This window comes from Paramisgurnus dabryanus, chromosome 14 (genome assembly GCF_030506205.2).
Source record: "Paramisgurnus dabryanus chromosome 14, PD_genome_1.1, whole genome shotgun sequence".
In the NCBI taxonomy this organism is placed as follows: Eukaryota; Metazoa; Chordata; class Actinopteri; order Cypriniformes; family Cobitidae; genus Paramisgurnus; species Paramisgurnus dabryanus.
Genome location: NC_133350.1, coordinates 21866527 through 21891186, shown reverse-complemented (window position 1 = coordinate 21891186; position 24660 = coordinate 21866527). Strand labels below are relative to the sequence as shown.

General features: G+C 36.3%; 1 protein-coding gene across 1 annotated transcript in view; it reads left to right on the top strand.

Annotated features, from left to right (window-relative positions):
• The first annotated feature begins 18469 nt into the window (after positions 1-18469).
• LOC135719047 (inactive N-acetylated-alpha-linked acidic dipeptidase-like protein 2) overlaps positions 18470-24660 on the top strand; it is a 316217-nt gene continuing 310026 nt past the window's right edge. The window contains exon 1 of the mRNA XM_065241553.1: positions 18470-18651. Within this exon, the coding sequence (XP_065097625.1) occupies positions 18609-18651 (43 nt within the window). The 5' untranslated portion in view covers positions 18470-18608. The remainder of the gene's footprint in view (positions 18652-24660) is intronic.

The window sequence follows — 24660 nt, the reverse complement described above, 5'->3', positions numbered from 1 at the left end:
TTCAAAATGGAGGGGGGGGGGGGGTTGTGGTAAAGACCGAGACCTAGCGAATGAAACTAGGTCCATAACTGGGTTTGGAAAGTCTGTAAAGAATGCTTATACACTCTAAAAACAAATGGTGCTATATAGCACCAAAAGTGGTTCTTTGCTCGTAATCATAGAAGAACCGTTTTTAGTGCCATATAGCACCGGTGAAGCACCAGTGAAGCACCTGTGTAGAACCATATAGTGCTATGTAGAACCAAATGTGGTGCTATAGTGGTGCTATATGGCACTAAAAATGGTTCTTATATGGTTACGATCCAAAGCAACAGTTTTGGTGCTATATAGCACCGTTTGTTTTTTTAGAGTGTACAGTTTGAATAGTCTAAACGATTTCCTTTGAGAAACTTTAATGTTCTACCGTCACATTTTTTTGAGAATATTTTTGAGAGATTTTACCATGCATGTACAAACAGTTTTGAAAGACTTGATTGATACTTGACACCTGGTGCCCTAGAGATAGTTACTCCCTTAATCTGAGCTTCTTTGAACTTTACTGTTTCAGAGACTATAAAGGTGAAGCTAGGGATACTTTTAAGGTCTTGGAATCAGAATGCAACACATTTTCAGCATTACATCATATATCCTAGTGATGTTTGACCGTTTATATATCAGTTTGGGTATTTGAATACTTTCCAGGGTCAATTTTCAAATAATGATAGACATTGTTCAAATCACCCTTAGAGATATTTCATTATACCGTATTGTAATGGAAGCCATCACACTAGCAAATACATTACATTATCAAGTCAACTTTGTATCTATAATGCCAGTAATATCTATAGAAGTGTATTTCGAAAGTGTGATTACTGACACCGTCAGAGGTTTTCTGTCAATTCTACAATAGTCACCATTCAAAGTGGATCCCCCCAAAAAAATCATTGAAGTTGTCTGAAGACAAGAACAGGTATTGTATAAAAAATTTTAAGACAACTTTTAAGGTTTTGATCCACTTCAAATGTTGACTACTATAGAATATAATGTCTATACTGTAGAATAATGTACATAATAGTTTTTATATTGTAGGAAGCGAGTATAGAATATTGTTTTTATTGTAAAAACAGAATATAGCATTTAATTATATTGTAAGAGTCACACATAGAATACTGTTTATACTGTAGTGTAAGAGTAGCTATAGCATTGTAAGAGTATCGTATACTATTTGTGACATAAGAGTAGAGCAAATCATACTGTCTATACTAGAGTAACATATATAATACTGTTTAAATTGTAAGAGTAAAACATAGCATACTCTCTATACTATAAGAGTAATGTATATACTACTGTTTTCACCGTAGGAGTAGAGCAAAGCATACTGTCTATACTAAAAGAGTAATGTATAGGTGTATATGGTTTTTACCGTAGGAGTAGAGTAAAGCATCTGTCTATACTATAAGAGTAACATATAGAATAGTGTTTACTGTATATTGTAAGAGTAGAACCTAGCATACTGTCTATACTATAAGAATAACATGTATAATATTATTCATACTATAAAAGTAGAGCACAGCATATCTATACTATAAAAGTAACATCTAGAATAGTGTTTAAATAGTAGGAGTCGAGCATAGCATACTGTCTGTACTATAAAAGTAACATATAGAATAGTGTTTATAAAGTAGGAGTCGAGCATAGCATACTGTCTTTACTATACGAGTAATGTATATAATATTATTTATACCGTACACTGTAAAAAAATCCAACTTCAAAATGTTCTCTCAAAGAAGATAATTAAGTAACTTGAACAAATATATTTTTTGTTGTTGTTGAAGTGCCTCAATTCATTATTTTGTGTTCACTGAATGAAAAAAAGCATAATCATTCAGCTAACAAATATTATTTTGTTGACTGAACTTAGATATATAAGTTTTTGTCCAATTCGTTTACCCAAATAGGCAATCTGAACAAGCAATTTAAAAAAAACAATGATGAGAATGATTCCCAGCATGCATTGCGACATGTTCACTTCTTTGTTTAATATTTACTAAATGATTACTGTTTTAATGTTTGCTGGATTTATTTATGTTGTTAATGTTAGTTATATGTTGGTTTTAGGGTTATTTTAAAGGAATGATGTTTGTTCATTGTTACCGTGATCGAGAACTGTGTGTTCAGTGTAGAGGACGGTTAGCGCACATCATTGTGGCCTCACAGCAAAAAGGTCTGTGATTCAAGAAAGCGCTAAGTCAGACAAGGACTTTGTTTAGGAGACCTTTCTGTGGACACTTGAGTCACTAGTTGAGTAAACACAAAAATGTGCTTATTGCCTAATCAGTTTAAGTTGGTTCAACTTGTTGGTTTAAGTTGACATTACTCAGTAAATTGAATTAGGTAAACTACATCATCCAAAAGTTGAGTAAACTCAAAAAAGCTGTGCAGCAAGTTGCCTTGCAAATTTAAGTTGTCAACTTAATATTTTTTAAAGTGTAAAAGTAGAGTGTCTATATTATAAAAGTAACATATAGAACAGTGTTTATATTGTAAAAGTAAAACATAGCATACTGTCTATACTAAAAGAGTAATGTATACAGTGTATACTACTGTTTTTACCTTAGGAGTAGAGCAAAGAATACTGTCTATACTATAAAAGTAACATATAGAATAGCGTTTAGATTGCCAAATTAGCTCAAGCCAATCTTGTCATGGTAAGGCCTCGGTTTATCAAATGGATGACAATGATGTCCCACAACAGTCCTTACCCATCCCTCAGATTGCAAGTTTTCAGATCTGCAAGTTTCTATTCAAGTTAAAAGTCATAATATTTAAAAAGACACTATATAGAAAGATTATTTTCAGGCATGCGTGTGAAAAAAGAAAAACTGCACTGTAAAATATACTTTGCTGCCTAAAATTTTTTTGTTAAATCAACTCAGATTTACAAGTCATGTCAACAGAGATGAGTTGTCACAACTTATAAACTATAGTTGAGAAAAGTCAACTTAAATTTATAAGTTATAACAACTCATCTGTAGTTATAACAACTCATCTCTAGTCAAGATAAATAATAGTAAGTTGAAATGACTTGTAAATCCAAGTTGATTCAACTAAAATTTTTAAGGCAGCAAAGTATTTTTTACAGTGTGGAGACTCAGAAAAAAAATCAAAATGATAAACTTTAATTGGAAGACTAGGAACAGATAAACAGGCATGGAACATACACTTAATAATGGACAAAGGATGAGAGGAACAGGGGCATAAAGTACATATGGAGTGGAGATAAAGAGGATGATGGCTGGCAGGTGAGGAAGATTACACACACAGGACAGGTGAGATACAGTAGTGCAGAAGATGATGGGAAAGGGAGGACAAATGTAGTGTAAATAAATGTTAATGTTCACATTTTACAACTTTAAATTGTATTTCTAGAGAGAAATTAGTATTGTAGTTTTCAAATATGTTTTAAGTTATCACAAATGCGCTCTCTGTTTATATTTCAAACACGCTGCCTATAAAGTGTTCAAAAGCATTTCTCTGAGCTGCCTTCATGCCTCTGTCTGATGCCATTGCCTCATGATGCAGCAAGGCAACAAGTCACCTGCCTAAGTTTTCGGACGCAGCCTTAATCAGCTCCCTTGTTAAGTAGTCAGGACACTGATCAGGGAGTTGGCCATTTTAAGGGCTGTCTCAAATGCTAAAAAAAGTGGCAAAACCTGTGTACACGATATACTGATTCATGACCTCGGGAGCTTGGGAACGGATTGAGACACAGGGAAAGAAAACGGGGGAAACGGCCATGAGAACAGACTGGGTTATAAAAGTATCAGCATAAGAATAATGCCTGTATGAAATAATATTACTCCAATGAGTCTAATAAAATAAAATTTACATTTACACACTGAAATATAAAAGGAATGTTTAATACTATTTTCAAGTATTCCTAAAGGTAAAGGGTATAATTTTGGACCCGTAATAAAAAGCACTGCATTTTTCACGAAATGAAAGTGTCACTGTTTTATTAGGACATATAGGGACAGTTTCCCAGACAGGGTTTAGATTAAGCCAGGACTAGGCCTTAGTTATATTGGGACATTTAGGTCATTTTCTTTGTAAAAAACAATACTGGTGTGGATCTTGAGACAAAATAGCACTGATATATTTAAAGGTATGTCTGTGTTTTTAAATTATAGCAGCTTAGTATGGGACTAGGATAAGGCCGGTCCAGGAAACCGCCCCATAGAGACAACACAATCTTATTTTTGATATGTTGACACTATTGTTGATATCCATCTTTTTCTGTTGATACTTTCTCTGGGTAGTGATGGTTAGTGAACACACTTTGATTTTGTTTAGCTGATAAGGTGAATTATTGGTTTGTTTAAATTATATTCTAACGCTGATTGAATGTTTGGGTTGGCTCTTTATCTATTTACATACTTAATTGTTTAATGTCCTTTTCCATCCTATACTGTATGTTTATCTATTTTGTTGCCTTGCAAACACTGTTACCTTCTTTCGTTTATTTTGATCTATTTTTGAAAATAATTTTAAGTAAGTTTTAACATAGCAGCTCTTTTTACAATTCAGTTGAGTCCACATTTGACCCAACTTTGAGTTGAAACAACTCTTTAAATTATTACCAAACAAAAGTGTATACAGATTAACCTCAGAATTTCTGGAATATCTTGCTTTATAGTTTGGCCTCTTTTAAGGCATTCCAGAAGGTCTCTCTGTTTTTTCCATGTCTTAAAAAAACCCTGACATGGACGATGTATGACTTGAGAATTAATTCTCCAGATATCTCTTAGCAACAACTGTTTGAGTGCTTTAGTGCACCACAGGGAGAGATTGCCTTACAAAGTCCCTTTTTCACTCTTTATGACAAGCGGAGATAATCTTTGCAGAATAATCTTTGTGACAAATGTTAGCTTTGCATTATAATACATGTGACATTTCAACTGATGAACAGCGAGCATCTGCAGGTGGAATCGGCAGACACCTCTCGCTCGGGCTCTTATCACGCCCAGCACAACAAATAATACAGCTGCTTCTGTCATAGAAGACAGAAGAGACTTTTGTATTTTTCTGTGCTTAGATAGCTCAGTGCCTGAACAGCTACAAACCAAAGAGGGCTATAATACATAGAGAAAGCCAACTGTTAGCATTCCCATTCATTTCAATTATGCGTTTCCAGCTGGCTCAGGGACACCTACACTGTCAGAAAAAATGGTCAGAAAATGATCCCTATACAGGTAGCTGTCACTAGGATGGTACTTTTTCAAAACGTACATCTTTTCACCCAAAGAGAGTGCATATTAGTACCTCAGCTGTACTAAATGTATACATATCTATACCTCAATGATACATATTAGGACCTTTTAAAGGGATAGTTCACTTTAAAATGAAAATTCTGTCATCATTTACTCATCCTCATGTTGTTCTAAACCTGCATGAATTTTTTTCTTCTGATAAACACAAAAGAAGATATTTTGAGAAATTATGGTAAACACACAGCAGTAAGTGACCATAGACTTCCATAGTAGGAATAAAAAATATATGATGGAATTTAATGGGTACCGTCAACTGTGTGCTTATCATCAATTATCAAAATATTTTCTTTATCATTTATCACAATACTTCCAAAATATTTTTTTCCTACTATGGAAGTCAATGATCACTTACTGCTGTGTGTTTACCATCATTTCTCAAAATATCTTTTTTGTGTTCATCAGAAAAAAAATTCATACAGGTTAAGAAAAACATGAAGATGAGTTAATGTTGACAGAATTTTCATTTTAAAGTGAACTATCCCTTTAAAGAATACTGCCCCAGTGACAGCTTGGGACCATTTAAAATAAACTTATATGTTTATTTCATGCCTTTCAAAAGCAAATAAAACTCATTTACCAAAATAAAAATGTTGTATACAGTATATTTTGCAGAATAGTAAGCATCTTTTCAATGGCTTTTAATGGAAAAAGATGGTCTTTGGAACCATATGGTGATCTTAAGCCCAGAGTATACACAAAAAAATAAAGGATAGATTTAATAAAAAATATAGTGCATAATTTTTGCATCCACTTTTTGAAGTAAAACAGGGAATTTTAAGCAATTTATGCATTTTCTCAAAATTTCAAGTAAAACTAAAAAAAGTGAATGCAAAAATGATGCACTATATTTTTAAGTAAATTCAGCATATTATTTTTTACAGTGTGTTTTTACGTGTACATGAAAGGCACAGCCTTGCAAAGTACAGTATAGTTTGTTTGACTTGTGCTGTACGAGTACACAGACGCTCAATGCATGCACATTTTCACAAAATACAATGTATCTCCTGCTACATACTACGCTTTCCTAACGTTAAAAATTGATTATACTTTGCGCTTTATATGACATCTTCCAGCAGGGATGAACTGGACAACGTTAACCAGCAAAAAACCCGACCCCTTGATACAGACTTTAAAACTGAGCTTCACACATTAGGGTGTTTCGGGGCTTATCAGTTGGACATACCTCTCTTACAGTATATCCGATTTTATGTTCCTTAGACATTCATTATATATTTGTACACACAAAACTTTCTCTCTTCATTCTTATATACTGTAGAAAAGGTTTTAACCACTGAAATCAGAGATTAAGCTTATTGTTGTTGTGTTTCAGCTGTTAGTAAAGGCTCAGCTCCAGAGACTGATTTCTTAATGAATGAACACAGACTGCTGATAGTCTAACAAGAGCTAATTAATGTGACAGACCCTTTAGTTATCCAATATCACAATCAAGACCTGCTGTCATGAAGAATCAAATGACACATGGAAATAACTTCACGTAAATAAACTATCTTGGTTTTGTTATTAATGCAGATTTTGTTTGTTGTAGATAGTTTAGTTCGTTTTCTTAGATTTTTGGCAATGATGAAAACCCTACAAAAGTGTCTAGGCATGAAGAATTATACTGTCCTACTAAACCTTTTAGACAGTTCGAAAAATGAGATTCAGTTTCATCAATACACCAAGAGTTTATATTATGAATAAAGCCAATGATTATATGCTAAGAGGATTTGCTGGCCTGTGTGTTATGTAGAACAAGAAGAGGGTTTTCGGGGGAAAATAAGTGAAAGATAAAAAGGCAGACAATGCCAACATTGGAGCTTTTCTGACTGTTTGAAGAGATTATGCTTTTATTAGTGATCAAGTCAACCCAAACCCGGTTCTGTTAAACCATACTGTCCTTTAGACGAAACACGTTAAGGCACGATTATTCAACAATGGTTCTGAAAGGCCATTTTTAGACAAAGTTCTAATAATGCAGTATACTATACTATATAAACTATACTGTAGTATAGTTTCATGAACACTGCTTAAAAAAAATAGTTTGTGTGTTTGATAAGGTTGAAGCTCATGTAAACACTACAAGACAATCGCTCTCAATTGGAGTTGTAAAGCCTTGCTTTAAGCAATTTCAGTTTCATAATAGATTTTTATTTTTGTGACTGTGTTCTTCAGTCGCCTCAGTAAATTATATGTAAAATATGGTTTCCGGTAATTGTTTTTATGTTTGACTAAAATAATTTTTTTAGTGGATAGGAAATTATTTTTATGAGGACATCAAGCATTCTGCTATTTACAACAAAAAAGATTTCCTAATAGTTAACTTGTGATGCTGTTGTGTTATTCACCGAAACTAGAAAACATAAAGCACCATTTGGAGTTTAAGTATGAAACCTGTTAGAGTAGTACTACATAATCTACATTTTCGTAAAAGGCGATTGATTTTCAAACAAAGCAACTTGCCATATTGTTCATCCTGTTCGGGTAAACAGACCGAAAACAAAATGATCTGTCGTTTGTTGTTAGTGGAACGTTATGAAATGTTTCCTATTGATTGATATTTCTTTGTATGTGTCTACTTTTCAAAGAAGCTCCTTTAGAGCGAGTTATTCTTTTACCTGTTTATTTTACATGCCTTAATGCATCTTCGCAGAGCTGTGCAGAAGGCTATCCATGCTGCATGTATCGATTGAAAGTAATGCAGGACAGTAGAGATGTTCTCCTGGGGCTCTTTAATGGAAACATGTTGTGATAAATCGCAAGCCTCCCATTTGTGATTGATAATGTTGCTTACCATTTACAAGTCACTCTCCTTAGAAAGTGAACAGGATTAATAAAGTATCGCAGATCCCTTTTTTATATGTGGAGAAAACATATGTGAAAATATGTGTTATTAAATTCATGTTAAAGAGATACCTAGAGACAAGGGACAACTTGTGTTGTTTCCATCTGTACTATTTCTTTAAAGGTGCATGGTGTAGATTTAAGTGACATCTAGTGGTGAGGTTGCGATTTGCAATCAAGGGCTCAATCCACCACTCCCCCCCCCCCCCGAAATGCATAGAAAAGCTACGGTAGCCGCCACAGGACAAACAAGTTGTCATATAAGACAACATACAGTACAGTAGGTACTGTAGAAACATGGATGCGCAAAATGGCGGCATCCGTGTAAGGGGACTCGTGGTGTATGTAGATACAAATTTCTCATTCTAAGATAATTAAAACAAATCATCATAACTATGTAACGTCTTTAAACACCACTGAAAACATAGCTATTGTCTGTATATTACAGTCAGTCCTTCCAGAAAAAGGGGGATTTTTTGTGATTGTTGCGGGCAAAAAGTCTTGATCTTGCGGGATGTTTTCTTCAAAAATGCGATGGAATATGTGGGATATTTATGCAATTTTATGCGATGAAAAACAATTTTTTTTAACTTTATGCTAAGATATATGTGATCTTTCATACAAAAATGCGGGGATTATGAAATCATGCAAGCCCCCGCATATTTTGCGCACGGAAATCAGAAAGTGCAGTGTATTTGAAAAAATGTGTCCCCGCATAAAAATGCGGACTTTAGCTGATTTCGAGTTAAATCATGCGATCTCATAATCACGTTTTTCTGGAGGGACTGTACAGTACAGTATATTGCATTTTTGTCAATAGATTAATACATTTGCTGACGTTTATTAATAAATGTATTTTGGTAGCAGTGTTATAATTTTGCATAGTTATGAAAACTTTGAGAAAGGGCCACGAAAAAGGCAAAATTTAAGACATGCTATACTGTATATACCACAGCTTTAGTGTTGGGTCCATCTTGTTCATCTGCCATTTATTCCATTTCGAGTTTGTAGTTCATCAATCAGTGCTACTTCAAATGTTTAGTCATCATTTCAATTATTTATAATTTATTGCTCTGGTTCTTATGAAATGTCAGGCATCTTGAATACATTTTTCATTGCTATTGACATTTACCGGAGTGCTTAGTAGTTCGATGTTTGAGAGCTCATGTCGATCGTTGCCCTCTGTTATGATGGTACACAATGGATGTGAAGAACATTCCTAAGACCTAATACCAATTCAGTCTATAATTCCCTCTGAGACTCATTATAAAGCCAAGACTCAGGGAAGAGATTAATTCAGAGGGTTTTGATATTAGTTTTGACGGGGCAGGCGCTGTATTGGATCGTGACAGAAAGATCTTTGAGCCGAAGATGGAAGGGTATGGATCGTTGTGACGGGGCAGGCCGCTGTTTTAAGTTACCTTGCCACTGATGTACAAAGTGAATCCATACTGCTCTGAATTCATGCCACCCTTCTTATCTTCAATCCCTATCTGAAGCGGATGGCTGCTTCAGTGAAGAATACTTCATCTCTGTTTTCCTCACTAGAATTTCGGATGGGCCAAAATACATTTGTCAAGAGTATTATGCGTGTTGGTGGTTCCAGGTTCATTTTTTTAACACGCAAATATGTTTGTGTTACAGTCTTTTAGCTGTGTTGGTAAGTTCAATTGTAAAAATTCTCCATGAACGTGATATCAAACACAAGGCCCATGATAGTTGGAAAGTAGGTCCCGTTACTCAAATAGAAACAGGCTTTACTCTGGGGGTTCTGGATGGGAAGGGGATGAGCGCTTGTTTCAGTCTTCAAAAAATAATATTTGTCATTTTATGTTTGAAATGTGACTGAAGATCAGAGTAATGCCTGAATTCATTGTTTTTGAAGTTAGAGATGAACTGTGTGCTCAATATGTCATATTCTATGCAATATGGTTCTATATTGTAATTTATTATACACAAGGATATCAAGCTGTGCAGAATGGTGATAATCTTAAAAACTCTTTCTACTTAAATTTCCTAGTTTTGTTTTCTGATTGTGATGTTTTGCAAAGGATGTGTGTTCATACATTTATTCCTTGGAGGGGTGAACCATGTTTTGATTTTAGCATGTTCACTGTTATACCATATTATATAGAGATTAAGAAGGTGTCCAGCATCAGAATTTATAAAAATCCCTTGAAGCCAATTTTTTGCACATATAAGATTAAGCTTTTAACTTACTATAACTGTTATTTTTAAAGGATTTAAAAAAATATTTCCTATAGAATTATTTAAATTTTTTAGATAATCATTATCAAAAATTATCATTACCGCAACATGATATTACATTAAATATATGCATTTACAAACTCGTGTTTTGGTAATGAGAACTAAAAAGTTGTCTAGGTACGGTCAGCGACTCGTGTTGGTGAACTGATGAGGACGAAGGAAACATTCTCAAAATACACTTTAATATAATTACTCACTGAATACAAGGGGGAAAAAAAACTTACAATGATACACGCAGACATCAACGAGAACCGACCAGAAACGAATCTCAAGACAGAAGCTGGATGTATTTTAAGACCGATTGCGTCACAGCAGCGCGACTTAAGGCCAGTAAGGCCGTCCCATTTCAAAGGATGCTTAGAATGAAGCCTCAAAGTCCTCATTTCTCCGCGCTGTTAAGGATAGAACGAATGGATCCTTAACAGCCGAGGATATCCCAAGAGTCATTGAGCGTCTCCAACGGCTGCATATAATGGGTGGATATTCTAAAATAAACAATTTAAACCTTTATTAAATAAAAGTGTATTTATCAGAATTTTTTTTTTCTTGTCACTGTTTTAGTATTATTAGTTATGTTTTGTGTAAATAATATTCTTTTTATGTTGCGTATATTTATAAGGTTGATTAATTTAATAGTACATGTAATAGTTGATAAGTTTAATATACATCAACGTGTCATATTTCTAAAATAAATTAATAATTTTTCTGATGTCAAATTTATTTTAATAAGTCAGAAACGTGCAGGTGGGCGCGTGCAGCAGGTGACGCTAATTATGGGTCCTCCGAAGGTTAGACCGTCTCATTTCATTTCTCTTCGCGAACTTCTGAGGCTTCCACCTTGAAAGACCGAGTGCTCACCTTTTAAGGTCGAATGCTCATAAGGTTGCAGCCCTTGAATTGGGACACAGCTAGAGTATATACACAGCTTAACAAAGGAGCAAACAAGATAATTAATAGGAAACAGGTGGAAACTAATTAACAGGAAAACTAGGGCACAGGACACAACACTCAAAACATGATGAATATACAGACAGATATATGACAGGTACTATGACAAATAAAATGTCAACTTTTATCTGTAGAGAAAAAAATAAGAACTGTTTACCTGGTAGCCATCTTGAGTGTCACAGTCAATTATGTCCCTTCCATCAATTTAATAAAAAAATGTAGTTCCTTGAGGGCTTAAAAATGATTTAAATTTGTAGCGGAGGATGAGAAAATTGGTCTTGAACACATTTATATTCCTTATTACTGTCTCTACATTTACCAATGATCACCAAATACCACATGTTTCTTTACTGTAAATGTTTATAGTATAACATGCACTGAAGCTTGTTATTTTTTTAGATTTTTTAATAGTAAATATTTCCATTTCAAAGAACCCAAATCCAGTCATGGACAAGGTTGCGGTAATGAAAATGTTCCCTTTAAATGTGGATAAAACAACAAAATTGGTTTGTATGTTGTCATTTGAAATTATGTGCATGAAGAGATGTTTGATAACTTAGGGCTCTATTTTAACGATCTAAGCGCATTGTCTAAAGCGCACAGCGCAATGTCTAAATGGGCGTGTCCAAATCCACTTTTGCTAATTTAACGACGGGAAAAATGGTTTGTGCGCCGAGCGCATGGTCGAAAAGGGTTGGTCCTTCTTTTTTAATGAGTAATGGGAGTATTTCGGGCGTAACGTGCAATAAACCAAGGAGAGTGCAGCTCTCATCCCCTTTAAAAGCAAATTGCGCTGGCGCTATGTCTAATATCTATTTAGATGACGTTGTAAACTGAAAAACTAAGCGGAGGAAGAAGATCCCCAGTTTAAGATTAATGTTAAATAATTGTGTTGTTTTTCACTTGTATTGAAATTGTTAATTTTTATTAAAACCTTTAAAACCTTTTCTTTTAGTCATGGAAGTAAAAAGCAGGCTTTTAATTGCTTTAAATGTACGGCTATCCAATATCATCAAAAATAATTTACAAGTATGTAAGAAGAGGTTTGTACTAATAAAATACTTTATTTGTAACAAACAGGAGATAAAGAATTTACAAACGGCTCTCCGCACGTTTCAACACTTGGACAGCGTCAGTTTTTTAAGCATCACTTACAAATGTTTCTCATCCCACCATACCCACAGAGTCATCATAAACAATAAATCTTTGAGGTAGCATTTAAAAAAAAAAAAAATTTAAAAACAGATGCATTGGTTTAAAGCAAAGCATTTATTTACTTACCAGGCTGCAGGTGAAGCAGCTCTTTGTGCCTTCTAACGTCTCATAATCGGTCCTCATTTATGTCCAAAAGACTCAATAATAATCTTTTACATTCAATCCTTTCATCTTTCACATTTAAAAGCGTTTTTGTGCTGCTCCCATTCATGTATGTGATAAGCAAACCCGCGTTGTCGTCCCGTATGTCCCGTTTATATGCGCATACTGTATTACTAATGCGCTCTTTAAATAACAAAAAACCCTATTGCGCCATTGACTTTAGACTTTAGACCAGGTTTTTGTTGGTCAATGGCGTAGTCTATTTTAGTTGCCTCAAAATAGCAACGCGTAAACAATGCGCCTGAACACACCTCGTTTTCAGACCAGAACGCCCATGGGTGCAAAAGGGGGCACAAATGCATTTGCTATTTAAACAACGTGGTGCTAAACGTGAAAATGATAATTGCGCAGGGTGGAAACTAGCAAAAGACACTTGCGTTGCGCATTGCGCTGCATTGCGCCAGGTGTAAGATAGAGCCCATTAACTTTTTTATCAAAATGTTTCATTACACCTCATAAGTCTAATTTTGATATACATCCAGGCGCTCCATCTAGGTTTAATATTTGACCAAAAATTTGTATTTTGCCATGCTTTCTGAGAAGAGACCACTTTCTAAATAGGTATACTTTCAACTTTTAGGAGCACAATAGTGAGGGATTCCATTTCATCGAAGGAATAGTTAACCCAAAAATGAAACGTTTTCATCTTCTCCTACAACTTATACAACACAAACTGAGCTACTCTCTCTCAGTGCAGTATAATGACACACAGGCCTGCTGAACTGTCATTTTCTTGTATTGTTTGAGTGTGAAGCGAATGTAGTGCCAGATGCTAATCTTGCTAGCGTACTTGTCCACATGTCTGTAAGTGTAAGCATCTTGAAACATAGATTGTGTATCACATCACAGTGGATTATCACAGTTCTGCCCCCCTCCACTCTCACTTCCTGCTGAGACTATTAGCTGTGATACAACGTGCTAACGCTAGCAGCTTGATGTCAATTAAAGAGAAAAACAAGGTATAATGCCGTGAATGTAGTACTGACGTGCAGTGGCGAACCGTGGGTACTTCAGCTGGGCCTTCAAAATATGCAATGAAGTGCAAATGCCTCTCCATCCATAATACTAGGCTATTCGTATTTCGTTAAATCATACAGTGAACGTGTAAAAATTCTGAGCACGCAAAGTTAAATTACAGAATGGGCATTGTCTGCCTTTAAATGCAGTTTTAAAGTTTAAAATTACTTTAATCTAACTGATAAACACAAATACAGACTCTGCTGCTCTGTAATGACAGTCAGGGGCTCTGTAAATTTGCATTTAACATGCTTAAATTATGTTCTTTAATTTATTTTTTATTTTTTGGAAATATATATTTAGCTGTAGGATACCTTGTTAGCCTTTTTCGTAAGGGGAAATATAGCACCCTGCGTTCTCAGTGCACCTCCTTGTGGCTTATAACTGTTGTTATAAGATATCCAGGGCTCGCAAAATCTCTAGCCCGAGCCCCGAGGGCTACCAAAATGTATCTCCTCCCTGCCCATTGAGTATAGCGAGGAAAAAAATTATATTGTATGTAATTCGGCGTCGTCTGTCAGTCATTACTATCCTCACGTAACAAGTGAAACTGTCAGGAAGTAAAAGTATAATTAAACCCTTTATTTTACTCGTGTTCGCGTCATATGCACTGTCTCCTTTGCACGCGCTTCTCCCGGCTGTGCTCTTCACGAGTACGCGCTTAAGTTATTTCGTTTTTACCTCAGCCCTATCAAGCTAACCACAACGTCAATCACGTTTTCCGCCATTTACCTCAACCACTCTCACCGCAGAGATTCGGGGCACTAGACTGTATTAATATTAACGGTCTATGATCTTCGTCTTTAGTGTTTTACGGCTGCTCGCATCCAGTTTGTTGCATGCTTAGGACTTCATGAAGGCTTACAATGTTTTTAGTGCTGACACATTACGGTGCACACTACATATTATGTTCAAAGTAGTCAGTAATGCTTATCCCATGAAGAAAATTGTCATAATAACTATTTTTAATCATAAATAAATAATTTACTATAGTAATTTTAAAGGTGGTGTGTACACATTTTAGCGAAATCTAGTGTTTAGATATTGCAACCAACAGCTCACCCCTCAATTTTAAAGCGCATATGGTAGCCATCACAGGACATGTTGTCGTCTGATATAACATAAGGGCAAAACGCGCTCTGAACAGTTTTTCGGTTTAGTGCTAATGTAGAAACATTACAGTGACTTTCATGTAAGGGGACCTGAGGTGTATGTAGATAAAATGGCTCATACTAAGGTAATAAAAACAATACAGGTCATTATGTAAAGCCTTTATACATCACTGATAATATAGTTATGTATATTATATTGCTTTTCTGTCAAGAGATCCTTCTAAAAGTTACACAATACACCTTATAATCTTCTGTCACGTTCACAGCAGCACGGGCGAGACATCTAGCCTTTATTATACATATCTATGGTATGAACTACAACTTTAATAAATAAATAACAAACAATACACAATAAAAAACATGTAAATAGATGTAAATGTTTTGGGATATTAATTTGTTGAAGTATAATTTTACAGTAGTATAAATAAGCAGTTACTATGGTGCTTTGTCAGAAACCAATTACCATGGTAATTTTTGTGTAATGCTGAAAAATTAAATATGTTATTTGTGGCGTAGTTTAAACGATTCCGTATTGTATTGCTTTTACAATTAAAGCACTTTGGCACCAGTTTCATAAGAGGCACACGAATCAAAGTTATAGTCTGTAATCTAAAGCCAACCCTTTCGAGAGCCCATCTATGAGGCGTTTGTATTGTATTCTTCATTTATGAGGATTTGTGAAGAATGCTGGAGTCATATGAAAAGATGGATAAAAATGATCCCTGGTTGCAAAGATGAGCCAGCAGAAAATATTCTTCCCCTCCGCTCCATTTTATGTGGTAAGCTCTTAATCATAATTACTTGGCTTTGGTGAATTCACTTTTTGTGTTCTTTCAGTGGAGTACAGACAATGCCAGAAATAAGAGTCGTGGTCTCTAAGCTTCTATTGATTTATTTTCAATGAGTTAGTGTTATACAAAGACCTGTATAGGATGAGGACAAGTAGGAGGCCCAGGTGATACTATTATCAGGTGCATCTAAACATTAAGAAGCAGCTAGTGAACGTGAGCCAAGACCCCATCACTGGGAAGTAACAGGAGACCAGGGCAGCATCTCTATTCAGCAAACCCAGAGATTTTCATCAGGGATTGAACAATGGGGCTACAACAATGTTGTACAGCAATGACTGCTTTATTTTTACTTCTTGTAACACATCATACTGTAGGCATACATGTTTACTGAATGGTTTGATGTTAATGTGTATACACAATAAGTTAATGCAGCAGTTTTTTCCAAGAATCTGATGAATTTTGAAAATAAAGGGCAGCTCTGTAAACTGAAACCTTTTCACTTTATTGAATCGTAGTAACCTATCAGTCTAATGCATGTTTGAAAGGCTTAGCCATGCAGAACACTGTCCTCAGAAAGGGGGATCGGGTGCCATTGTGTCTCATTAAACACAGGGGTCGAGGTTTGGACCCTCTTGTTAAAGCCCTTTACGGTTGGTCTGTTTATTTGGGTGGCAATACGATTTGCATTCAGCAGATCAAAAGATTTCCATATTATTCTCAAAATACAGTCTAGTTTTAGATAGTCAAGGGTAAACGCCTCCTCTTCGTCTCTAATGAGCTGTTCTGTGTGCGGACCGCGATGTCAGCTTTGCAATTCGTGTTGCTGCCCACTGAAGACGATCCAAAGAGTTTTGTCTCAGGACTTTTAAGAGCACGTATTGCTCAAGTATTAAAATTTATTTATAGATACAGCCTTATCCAGAAAATTGCATGTTGCGTGATGATACAAGCTGATGCATCATGCCTATTTACAAGAAACTGGGGGAGCATGTGTCTAAATTTTGTACGAAATATAGCTATTATCAAAATGAAAGGGCTGCTCTGTTCCATACAAATAAAATTCATAGTGGTTACTAGATGTGAATTTTTGTTACAATGTTGCTTGGTTTTATTAAACATTTCAGATCAAAGCCCTATTCGGACAGGATTAGTTTTACAGGGGTAGATGGTGTAATGTAATTTTACCACAGGACGTCTGTAATATTGATGGTCAATTTGCACAGGCTTAGAAATCTCAGTAAAACATCAGAAGTGGGAGGAATAACACGATTAAGCAGTGCGTCACCTCTCTCGTCGCCACGTGCACGTTACCTTGCTTCCTGATATCACATGTGCAAACAACATTACACAGATGTGAAAAAGGCAAAACATTGTGTTTCATTTAAGTTTTGGGAGAGCCTCAGTGTTAAAAACGGTTCCATGGATCTGAGAAGTGATTTTGACTTTTTTTAAATGCAGGAACTAGGGATGCTCCGATCGATCGGCCGCCGATCATAATCGGTCGATTATGGCATTAAATGAAGCGATCAGCACTCGCTAAATTTGCCGATCTCATGAGCCGATCTTTCTGTTTACTTTTGTCATCATAGCGTTCCTGATGCGGCTGCAATTTTGAGACCATTTTAGACAGTGCGAGCATTTTGTAACCCGTTGCTCATGTGTGACGTGCAGATTTGGATCTCTCTCTCTGCCTTTACAGAGATATGCGTATTTTCTATGAGGACGCCCTCCGGTCCTCAGCGCGATGCGTCTTCACATCCCTACCAAACAGCGTCTATCGCGGACAATTGCATCCTCATGCCGAAAGTTTATTACTTGCATTCGTTTTAAAGTTTTGAGGGTTAAACTTCTATTTTCCTCACAGCTGCTCTTGTTTGCGGACACCCGCCGTACGCATACACTGCAGCCGGTCATCAGTGCAGGTGAAGAGAACGATCTCTCCCACGTCTTAAAGCTACAGTATCCTAATTCATCTCTCAATAAAATTACTCTCTGCTCATCAGTGAAGAACTGTTGTACTTCATACAAGGTGCATCTCTTTTAGGCATGAGTAATATTCAAATGACCGTCATGATAAACACCTGTGTTTTGTTTGGATTTTCTATTGAAAGAAGGTGCAGTGCATCAATTAAGCTGTCCAATTATGTCAGACAAAGCAGTTGTTGTTGCATCGCAATGTTTCCAGGTTATTTCTCATCCTCTTGCATTATGCATTTATGAAACCAAATTCATCTCTTGTGACGGCACAAAAAAAATAGATTGCTTTCTAATATCAGATTGTCATTGTTCTCTTAGATCCATTTGTCATCATTTGTGTGGCTTCAGCCGTTTTGTTTATGAAAGTAAATTTGAGAACTAAACAATGCATAACATCGATGATTCATAAAGTTGGGTCATTTACTGAAGTTCCACTCCTCCTTGGCTTCATTGTCGTATCTGCTTACAAGGCAAAGATAAAGTCTGAATGGGGTTTGTATTCCCCTTAGGGGACAAGAAGCTTTTAGTTTATCGCTGTTTCTTTGTCTTCACTCCTTAAAATTGCCATTTAAGTTGCAATTACTTTACAAACAACCTAAAAAACTGAACAATAAAGACCGGGGGCATTTCAGTATCCCATGAGGTATTTCTCAGGTGTGTAACTGAAGCAGTTTTCACATTAAGTAACTGTTTCACCATGCAACAGAGCTGGTGTGTCCAGTTTCAGCAGGTGCACGCAGCGCAGCGGGGTGGAGGCGTGTAGAACAGGTTGGATAAGTATAGGTGAGCCAGGAAGCAGTTTATGCTAATTTGTCAACATGAGGGGAAATCCTCCGAGTCGTGTTTGGGAGAGGTAGACAGAGCTACATGGGAACCTATTAGATAACCAATTGTCAGCTACCTCACAGGGGGAGAGAGAGAGAGCGAGTGAGCGAGTAAGAGGGGAAGTTAGAGAGATTGTTCTTGCCATGGTGGACACACAGGAATTCCATTCAAACCCAGCCCTGCAAGGTAAATGTTTATATTGCCACCCCTTTTTCTCTGTAATGAACGCTGAGCCTGGTTTGCTTGCTGGTCTGTTTGAACAGGGACTCGTGCAGGTGCATGTTAGGCTCACGCAGAGAACAGTCTGTTTCCAATGGCTTTGGCGAGCCTCCTGGGTTTTCTTAGGTAATGTTCATTAGGTGTGCTGGTACAGGACATAAATCAAGAGACCAGCTGTACTTACATTTTTTCGTATGCTGTAATTTTGCATAGTTTATCACATTGGTAACTTGGTAAGTGTAATGGTTTTAAAGTTTAGGAAGGGCAGGTACAGGCTTTGGATCGTCATTTTGCATTTTAATGTTAAGGCTAATGTGTTTTTATTAGCATAATGTTTCCATAAAGTAAGCGCTGTGACAACATACACTTTGCGATGGCTTGTGTGTTTGTGGCTGTGGAGTACATTTATTAGAGCAGGCTGTGGATGTGAGTGGATATACTGGGGAGTCCTGTAACAGCCACATGCGGACATTAAGTTACTGCTCTCTTTTGTGGCCTTAATTAAGTCAGTTGAAAAAGTGCTACATTGTGCTACACTGTTTTAGAAACAGATCTAGGGTTGGTATTTTAGGGACTGTGTATTTGTAAGATTGTGTTTGTATACTCTTAGAAAGGATGTGTTAATTTTTTACACATCTTTGTGCGTTAAGCTTTTAACACATTATGTGTAATTTTAACACATTTTGTGTTGATTTTGTGTTAAAATATAACACAAGTTGTGTTAAAAGTAACACAAAATGTGTTGTTTCAATAATAACACAGTGATGGGTGAATTCTGGGACAACGCATTTAGTGTGTCGTCCCACAATCAACACTAATGTTTTGTTTTTAACACATTCGTTCTAAGAGTGTATGTGTGTTTCTTTAAGTATTTACAAAAGCGAGAAAAAACAGCAAGCAATTTGAGAAAGGAAAGCAATAACATGAGACGTGCCGTACTTTTAACTTACAAAATTATCACCGATCATTTGAACACAATCTGTGATAGACCAAAGATTATCATTTAATTTTTTTTTTTTTTTTTTTTTGCAGTGCTTTTAACATGTTAAACTGTTCTCAGAAGAGATGTGGGTTTTTTAGATTAGTTTATTGGTTATATTAAACAAACTTGCACAAACAAAATGCCAGCTGTTAATATTTACTGTGGAATTAAAAATGTTTTAAAAAAAAAATACAGTACAGTGCTTGGCGAATTTTAATCATTACAACTGTACAGTGCAAATGCGTGTGTTCTGTATGTGTACTTGACACAAAATGTTTTTACTGGGCCATGTAATGTTGCCAAATACTGTAGGACATGTTCCTACTGCAGATCAACATCCTTGTCCTGGAACAGCATTCTATAAACCAATCAGATTTTAGGAGGTTTAAAGGGGACAAGTTTTTCCATGTTTAAGTGCTATAATTGGGTCGCCAATGCTTTTATCAAGCTAGAAAATGTGGAAAAATATCAACCCAGTAACTTAGTTTTGGTAAACTATTCTCTGCAAGCATGTGAAAAAATAGGTCATTGAAATTCAGCTCTCCATGTGATGTCAAAAGGGGATAATACTGCCCCTTAATCTGCACTATCCAACCACAACACTGCCATTTAGTGCAAAGATCAGCTCATTTGCTTTTTTTAAAGAACACACCCAAAAACGGCATATTTTTGCTCACACCTGCAAAGCGTCAATTTAAACATGCTATAATAAATTATTTATGGGGTATTTTGAGCTAAAACTTCACATACGTACTCTGGAGACTTAGATTTATGTTACATTTTAAAAAAGTCTTACAAAATGTCCCCTTTAATGTTAGAGTAATGGTTTTTGGACTGGATTAGCGGCTCTTGCCTAATTTTGTTATCACTACGCCTAAAATGCTGTATTATTTTAACCAGTTGGGTGAAGTATGGACAAACTTAACTGTTATTTTAAATTAGCCTAAAAATGTCCATATTTGACCCAATCATGAGTTAAACATCCCAGCACAGGTTAATTTAAACTCAGTGGTTGGCTTTGTCCATATTTTAAAGTACTCACTCAAATGGCACAAAGTGGTCTATTGGCTTGTAATCATTAGATGTTATATTGCAGCTATAGAACCACAAGCAGTGGCGGCCGGTGACTTCTTTTTTCGAGGGTGCATGATGCGAAGTTCGTCACAACATGTTTGTAGCCCGTCATGTGTGTGGTTTGTCATTTCAAAATATGTGTTCTGCGTTTTGAGAGATCCTGTGCGCATCACATGTCTTGTCAAAGTAAGTGTCTGCTGCAGACGTGTCTAAAGGGTTTTGATAAAAGAGATGCTTGCCTTTGCCAGATACTCGCATAATCTCATGCATAATCAGAGTTTATTGTTAAGGGAGTGTCTTGCCTGTATTTTGTGAACTTGAGTGTCTCTTTTATCATAAACGGTTTTGACGCGTGTGCACAGGCACTTATTTTGACAAAACACATGATGCACATGGTTCACATGACGCAACAAACACATATTTTGAAAACACGGGCAACACACGACACTCCAAACACTAATTTTGAATTTGTGCCCCTCGCATGAGCAGTCACAAGCCGCCACTGGTCAATGAACGACTTTTAGTGCTATGTAGTATTATGGTAGTAATTAGGAGAAATGTTTTGGACAGGAATGTTGTTCCACAGTTGACCCAGAAACACGAGCAGGTATAGGTTTGGTGTATAACAAATAAGTTTGGCCTTGTATGAAAACCTTTGTGTCTATAAGAGGTCTTTACTAATTACAGTAAAGAGCTCAAAGGGTCTGTGTGTATAAAATATGTGTGTGTATGATCACTGCACCATGTGCAGGCTTGCATACGTGTGGGTTTGTATGGTAAAGTAAGTCATTCTTTATTACCCCTCTCATTCATACTTGCATTCCATCCAGGCAGCTCATTATTTTAGCCCTTTTAATCTCAGAGGTGGACAACAGCAGCGAAGGTGCACGTGTACTTGTGTGTGTCTCACCTGTGCTGTTTAAGAGTCAGGTCACCTTGTCCACACTTGTTATTTTGATGAAACACACTCCTCTTCCTGTCCTGCCCCAAAGGTTACAGGTCAATAGGCGTACGCCTGATCAGTTTTAGCAAGTATATTCATTTCCTCTGTGGCCATGTATCCCAGAAAAGGCACAAGGAATACAAAACAACTCTCAGATCTGAATCATCCGTGTGAATGTATCTGGGGAAAAAGCAGTGGGGAATGGATGGTATGAATTGTGCTGCTGGTGGGGATGTAATGACCCAACGCTGACCTTTATTCTCACGCAATGCTACCTGACACATCGCTTAAAAGACCACATCATCATTTCTTTACATTTCACCCCCAGTCTGTCTTCCTTTTGAAACATGATCTTTTGAATTTCAAAAGAAGAGAAGGAACCAATGCTCCATCCTGGTATTTAAACCCCAGGGGGACATCCTTTGTTATCTGTCTTCAGGTCTTAAGTACGATTCTTCATTGGTCATTGATGACCACAGCTGTGCCTTCGGGTTACAAAAGCGGACAGATACCTAAATATACCTCACATCCTCTGCACCCATTTCACCTCGGTCAGCACACAGAGTGGAAAAATGGACTGGTTAGGTGCTGGGTGGGAGATGATGACCTCTAAAAAGTAAAAAGAAACAAAAAAAATGAACTTTCACTTTTGCCAATTTTACTTAATTCTCTCATGTTGTGATAACTTAAAAAAATCAATTTAATAATGTGAACTTAATTTAATCTAATTCATTTAACAAAAAGTGTTTCTTGTTAGCTTTACTTAAAACTTATTTGTTCAGCCAAAATAACATTGTTGCATAAAAGTAACAGATTAATAAAACCAATACAGACTTGCAGCTCATTGGCTGAGGATTTTGCAGTGTATTATGGGTAATTGTTGTTCTGTATGTTTGATAAACTGTATTAAAAAAAGGTTTATATGATGAGTTTTAATGAGCAATTGATTGATTGGGTGTTATGGACTTATTAAATCCAACTTAAAGGGGCTGGCATTTATTAAATGATTAAATAATTATTGAAATAATTGTCATCATTAATTAAATGTTTTATGTACAATTAACTACATTTTTATTTGTTGACTCTACTAAGGTTCGTTGAGTTTACTTAATCTTCGTTTGTAAAATGAATTCAAATATTGTTTGTTGAGATTACTTAAACAAATTGCTTGGAACCTGTTGACATAATATTTTTAATTAAACCCAACACTTCATTAAACATTAAACACATACTTAAACAAACATTAAAGGAATAGTTTACAAAAAACTCATCCTGTAATATTGGCCACGCTATTCTAAATAATGAAAGTAAATAGCGACTGCGGCTGCCAAGCTTTAAATGACCAAAAAAGTTGCAAGCCTTACAATATCATTGTGTACATACAATTGATGCCCTCGTGCACAATATCATTGTGTACATTGTATACAATTTACAAAATGTACATTATGTAATTCAAATCAAACCTTACATGGCATATATAATGGCACCATATTTAAATTGGGAGCTAAGCCAAGTAAATTCAAGCCTGTTCACCACAAATGGAAACCGAGAATTTGACCCTGTCTGTGAAACACGGGTCTCATAATCTTATTTTAAATTTCAGTCATTGTTTTAAATCTTTGACATGACCTTACTCAGTCAAAATTAAAGAAAACCAATGGTCCGATTCACGCTTTCCTTCTTCTTCTTCCTTTATGCCATTCCAGAATCTACGCCTCATGGTGAGAACCAGTTGATCAATACACAGGTTAGGGGATGGACAATTTGGCATCTCCAATTTGCATGTCGGAGGAAAACAGAGTAAACCCACGCTTACACAGGGAGAACATGCAAACTCCACACAGAAAGGCCACCTGCTCTAGGCGGGGCTCAATCCAGCGACCTTCTTGCTGTGAGGCAACAGTGCTACCCACTGAGCCCCTGTGCTACCCCCGATTCACGATTTTAAATATCCTTTGGTGTGTAAGTGTGTATTAGTACATGTTAACAATATAAACGGTATAAACCCAAAGTAAACGATGACACGAGTTATCGTCTCCAACTTAAATGTCTTTTCTTGGACTAAAACAAACACACGGATCAGTGGCGAAGCCAGAAATTTTCAAGTGGGTGGGCCTTTATAAAACAGGGTGGGCAAAGCATAGAATGTACATAAACTGGGGGCGTGCACAACAAAGTGGCCAACATATGTTTTTTTTCCCCCAATGGAAGCGTGGCGTTTTTCAAAACAACCAGCAGCTGTCCGTTTTTTCCGCGCTGTGGTCAAAAAATATTTAACTTTGGGTGAAAAGCTCAGCTCGTCAATGTAAGTTCTCACACGGCCGTCCAATCACAGTGGACAATGGGCGGGACAAATATCACAACAACCAACCAACTCACAGATAAAGTATCACAGCAAATAAAGCCCTCCGCTGAAAAATCAGCTGGCATTCGGCGTCCTCCAGGCGTTTTCAGCCGCGTTTAAAAGCTTTGGGGTGCAAGCTACCTAAGCCAAGTTACCTTGATGCCATGCAGGCAGCATAATGTTTCAAGGGGAAAATTATAAAACAACTTAAATAACCAACCAGCTTGTCTACAGTATATGGGCAGGTGGGGCTGTGCCTGTTTTATACAGTCTATGGGCAGTGCCCCACCAAATTATTAATCCAATTGAAAACACAGAGCTCAATATAAACTGAATTACTAACGGAATTAGTTTTTACGTTATTTACGTTACGTGAACGTAGTTGCGAACAATGATATGTCATTCCTCGTCAGCAAAATGAGTGATGTGAAAGCGTCATAGGATATGACAGATTCAACAGGTTGTGATTTGATTTTACTAAAGAACACATTTGAGAGATTGTTATTTAATGAGAAAATGGCCATCAAACAACATGACGCAATACAAAATTGCATGTGTTGTCATTTACGTGTAAATTTTATTCCAACAACAGTAAACCATACAGCTATGACACGACACAGAAGTCTGCCCCCC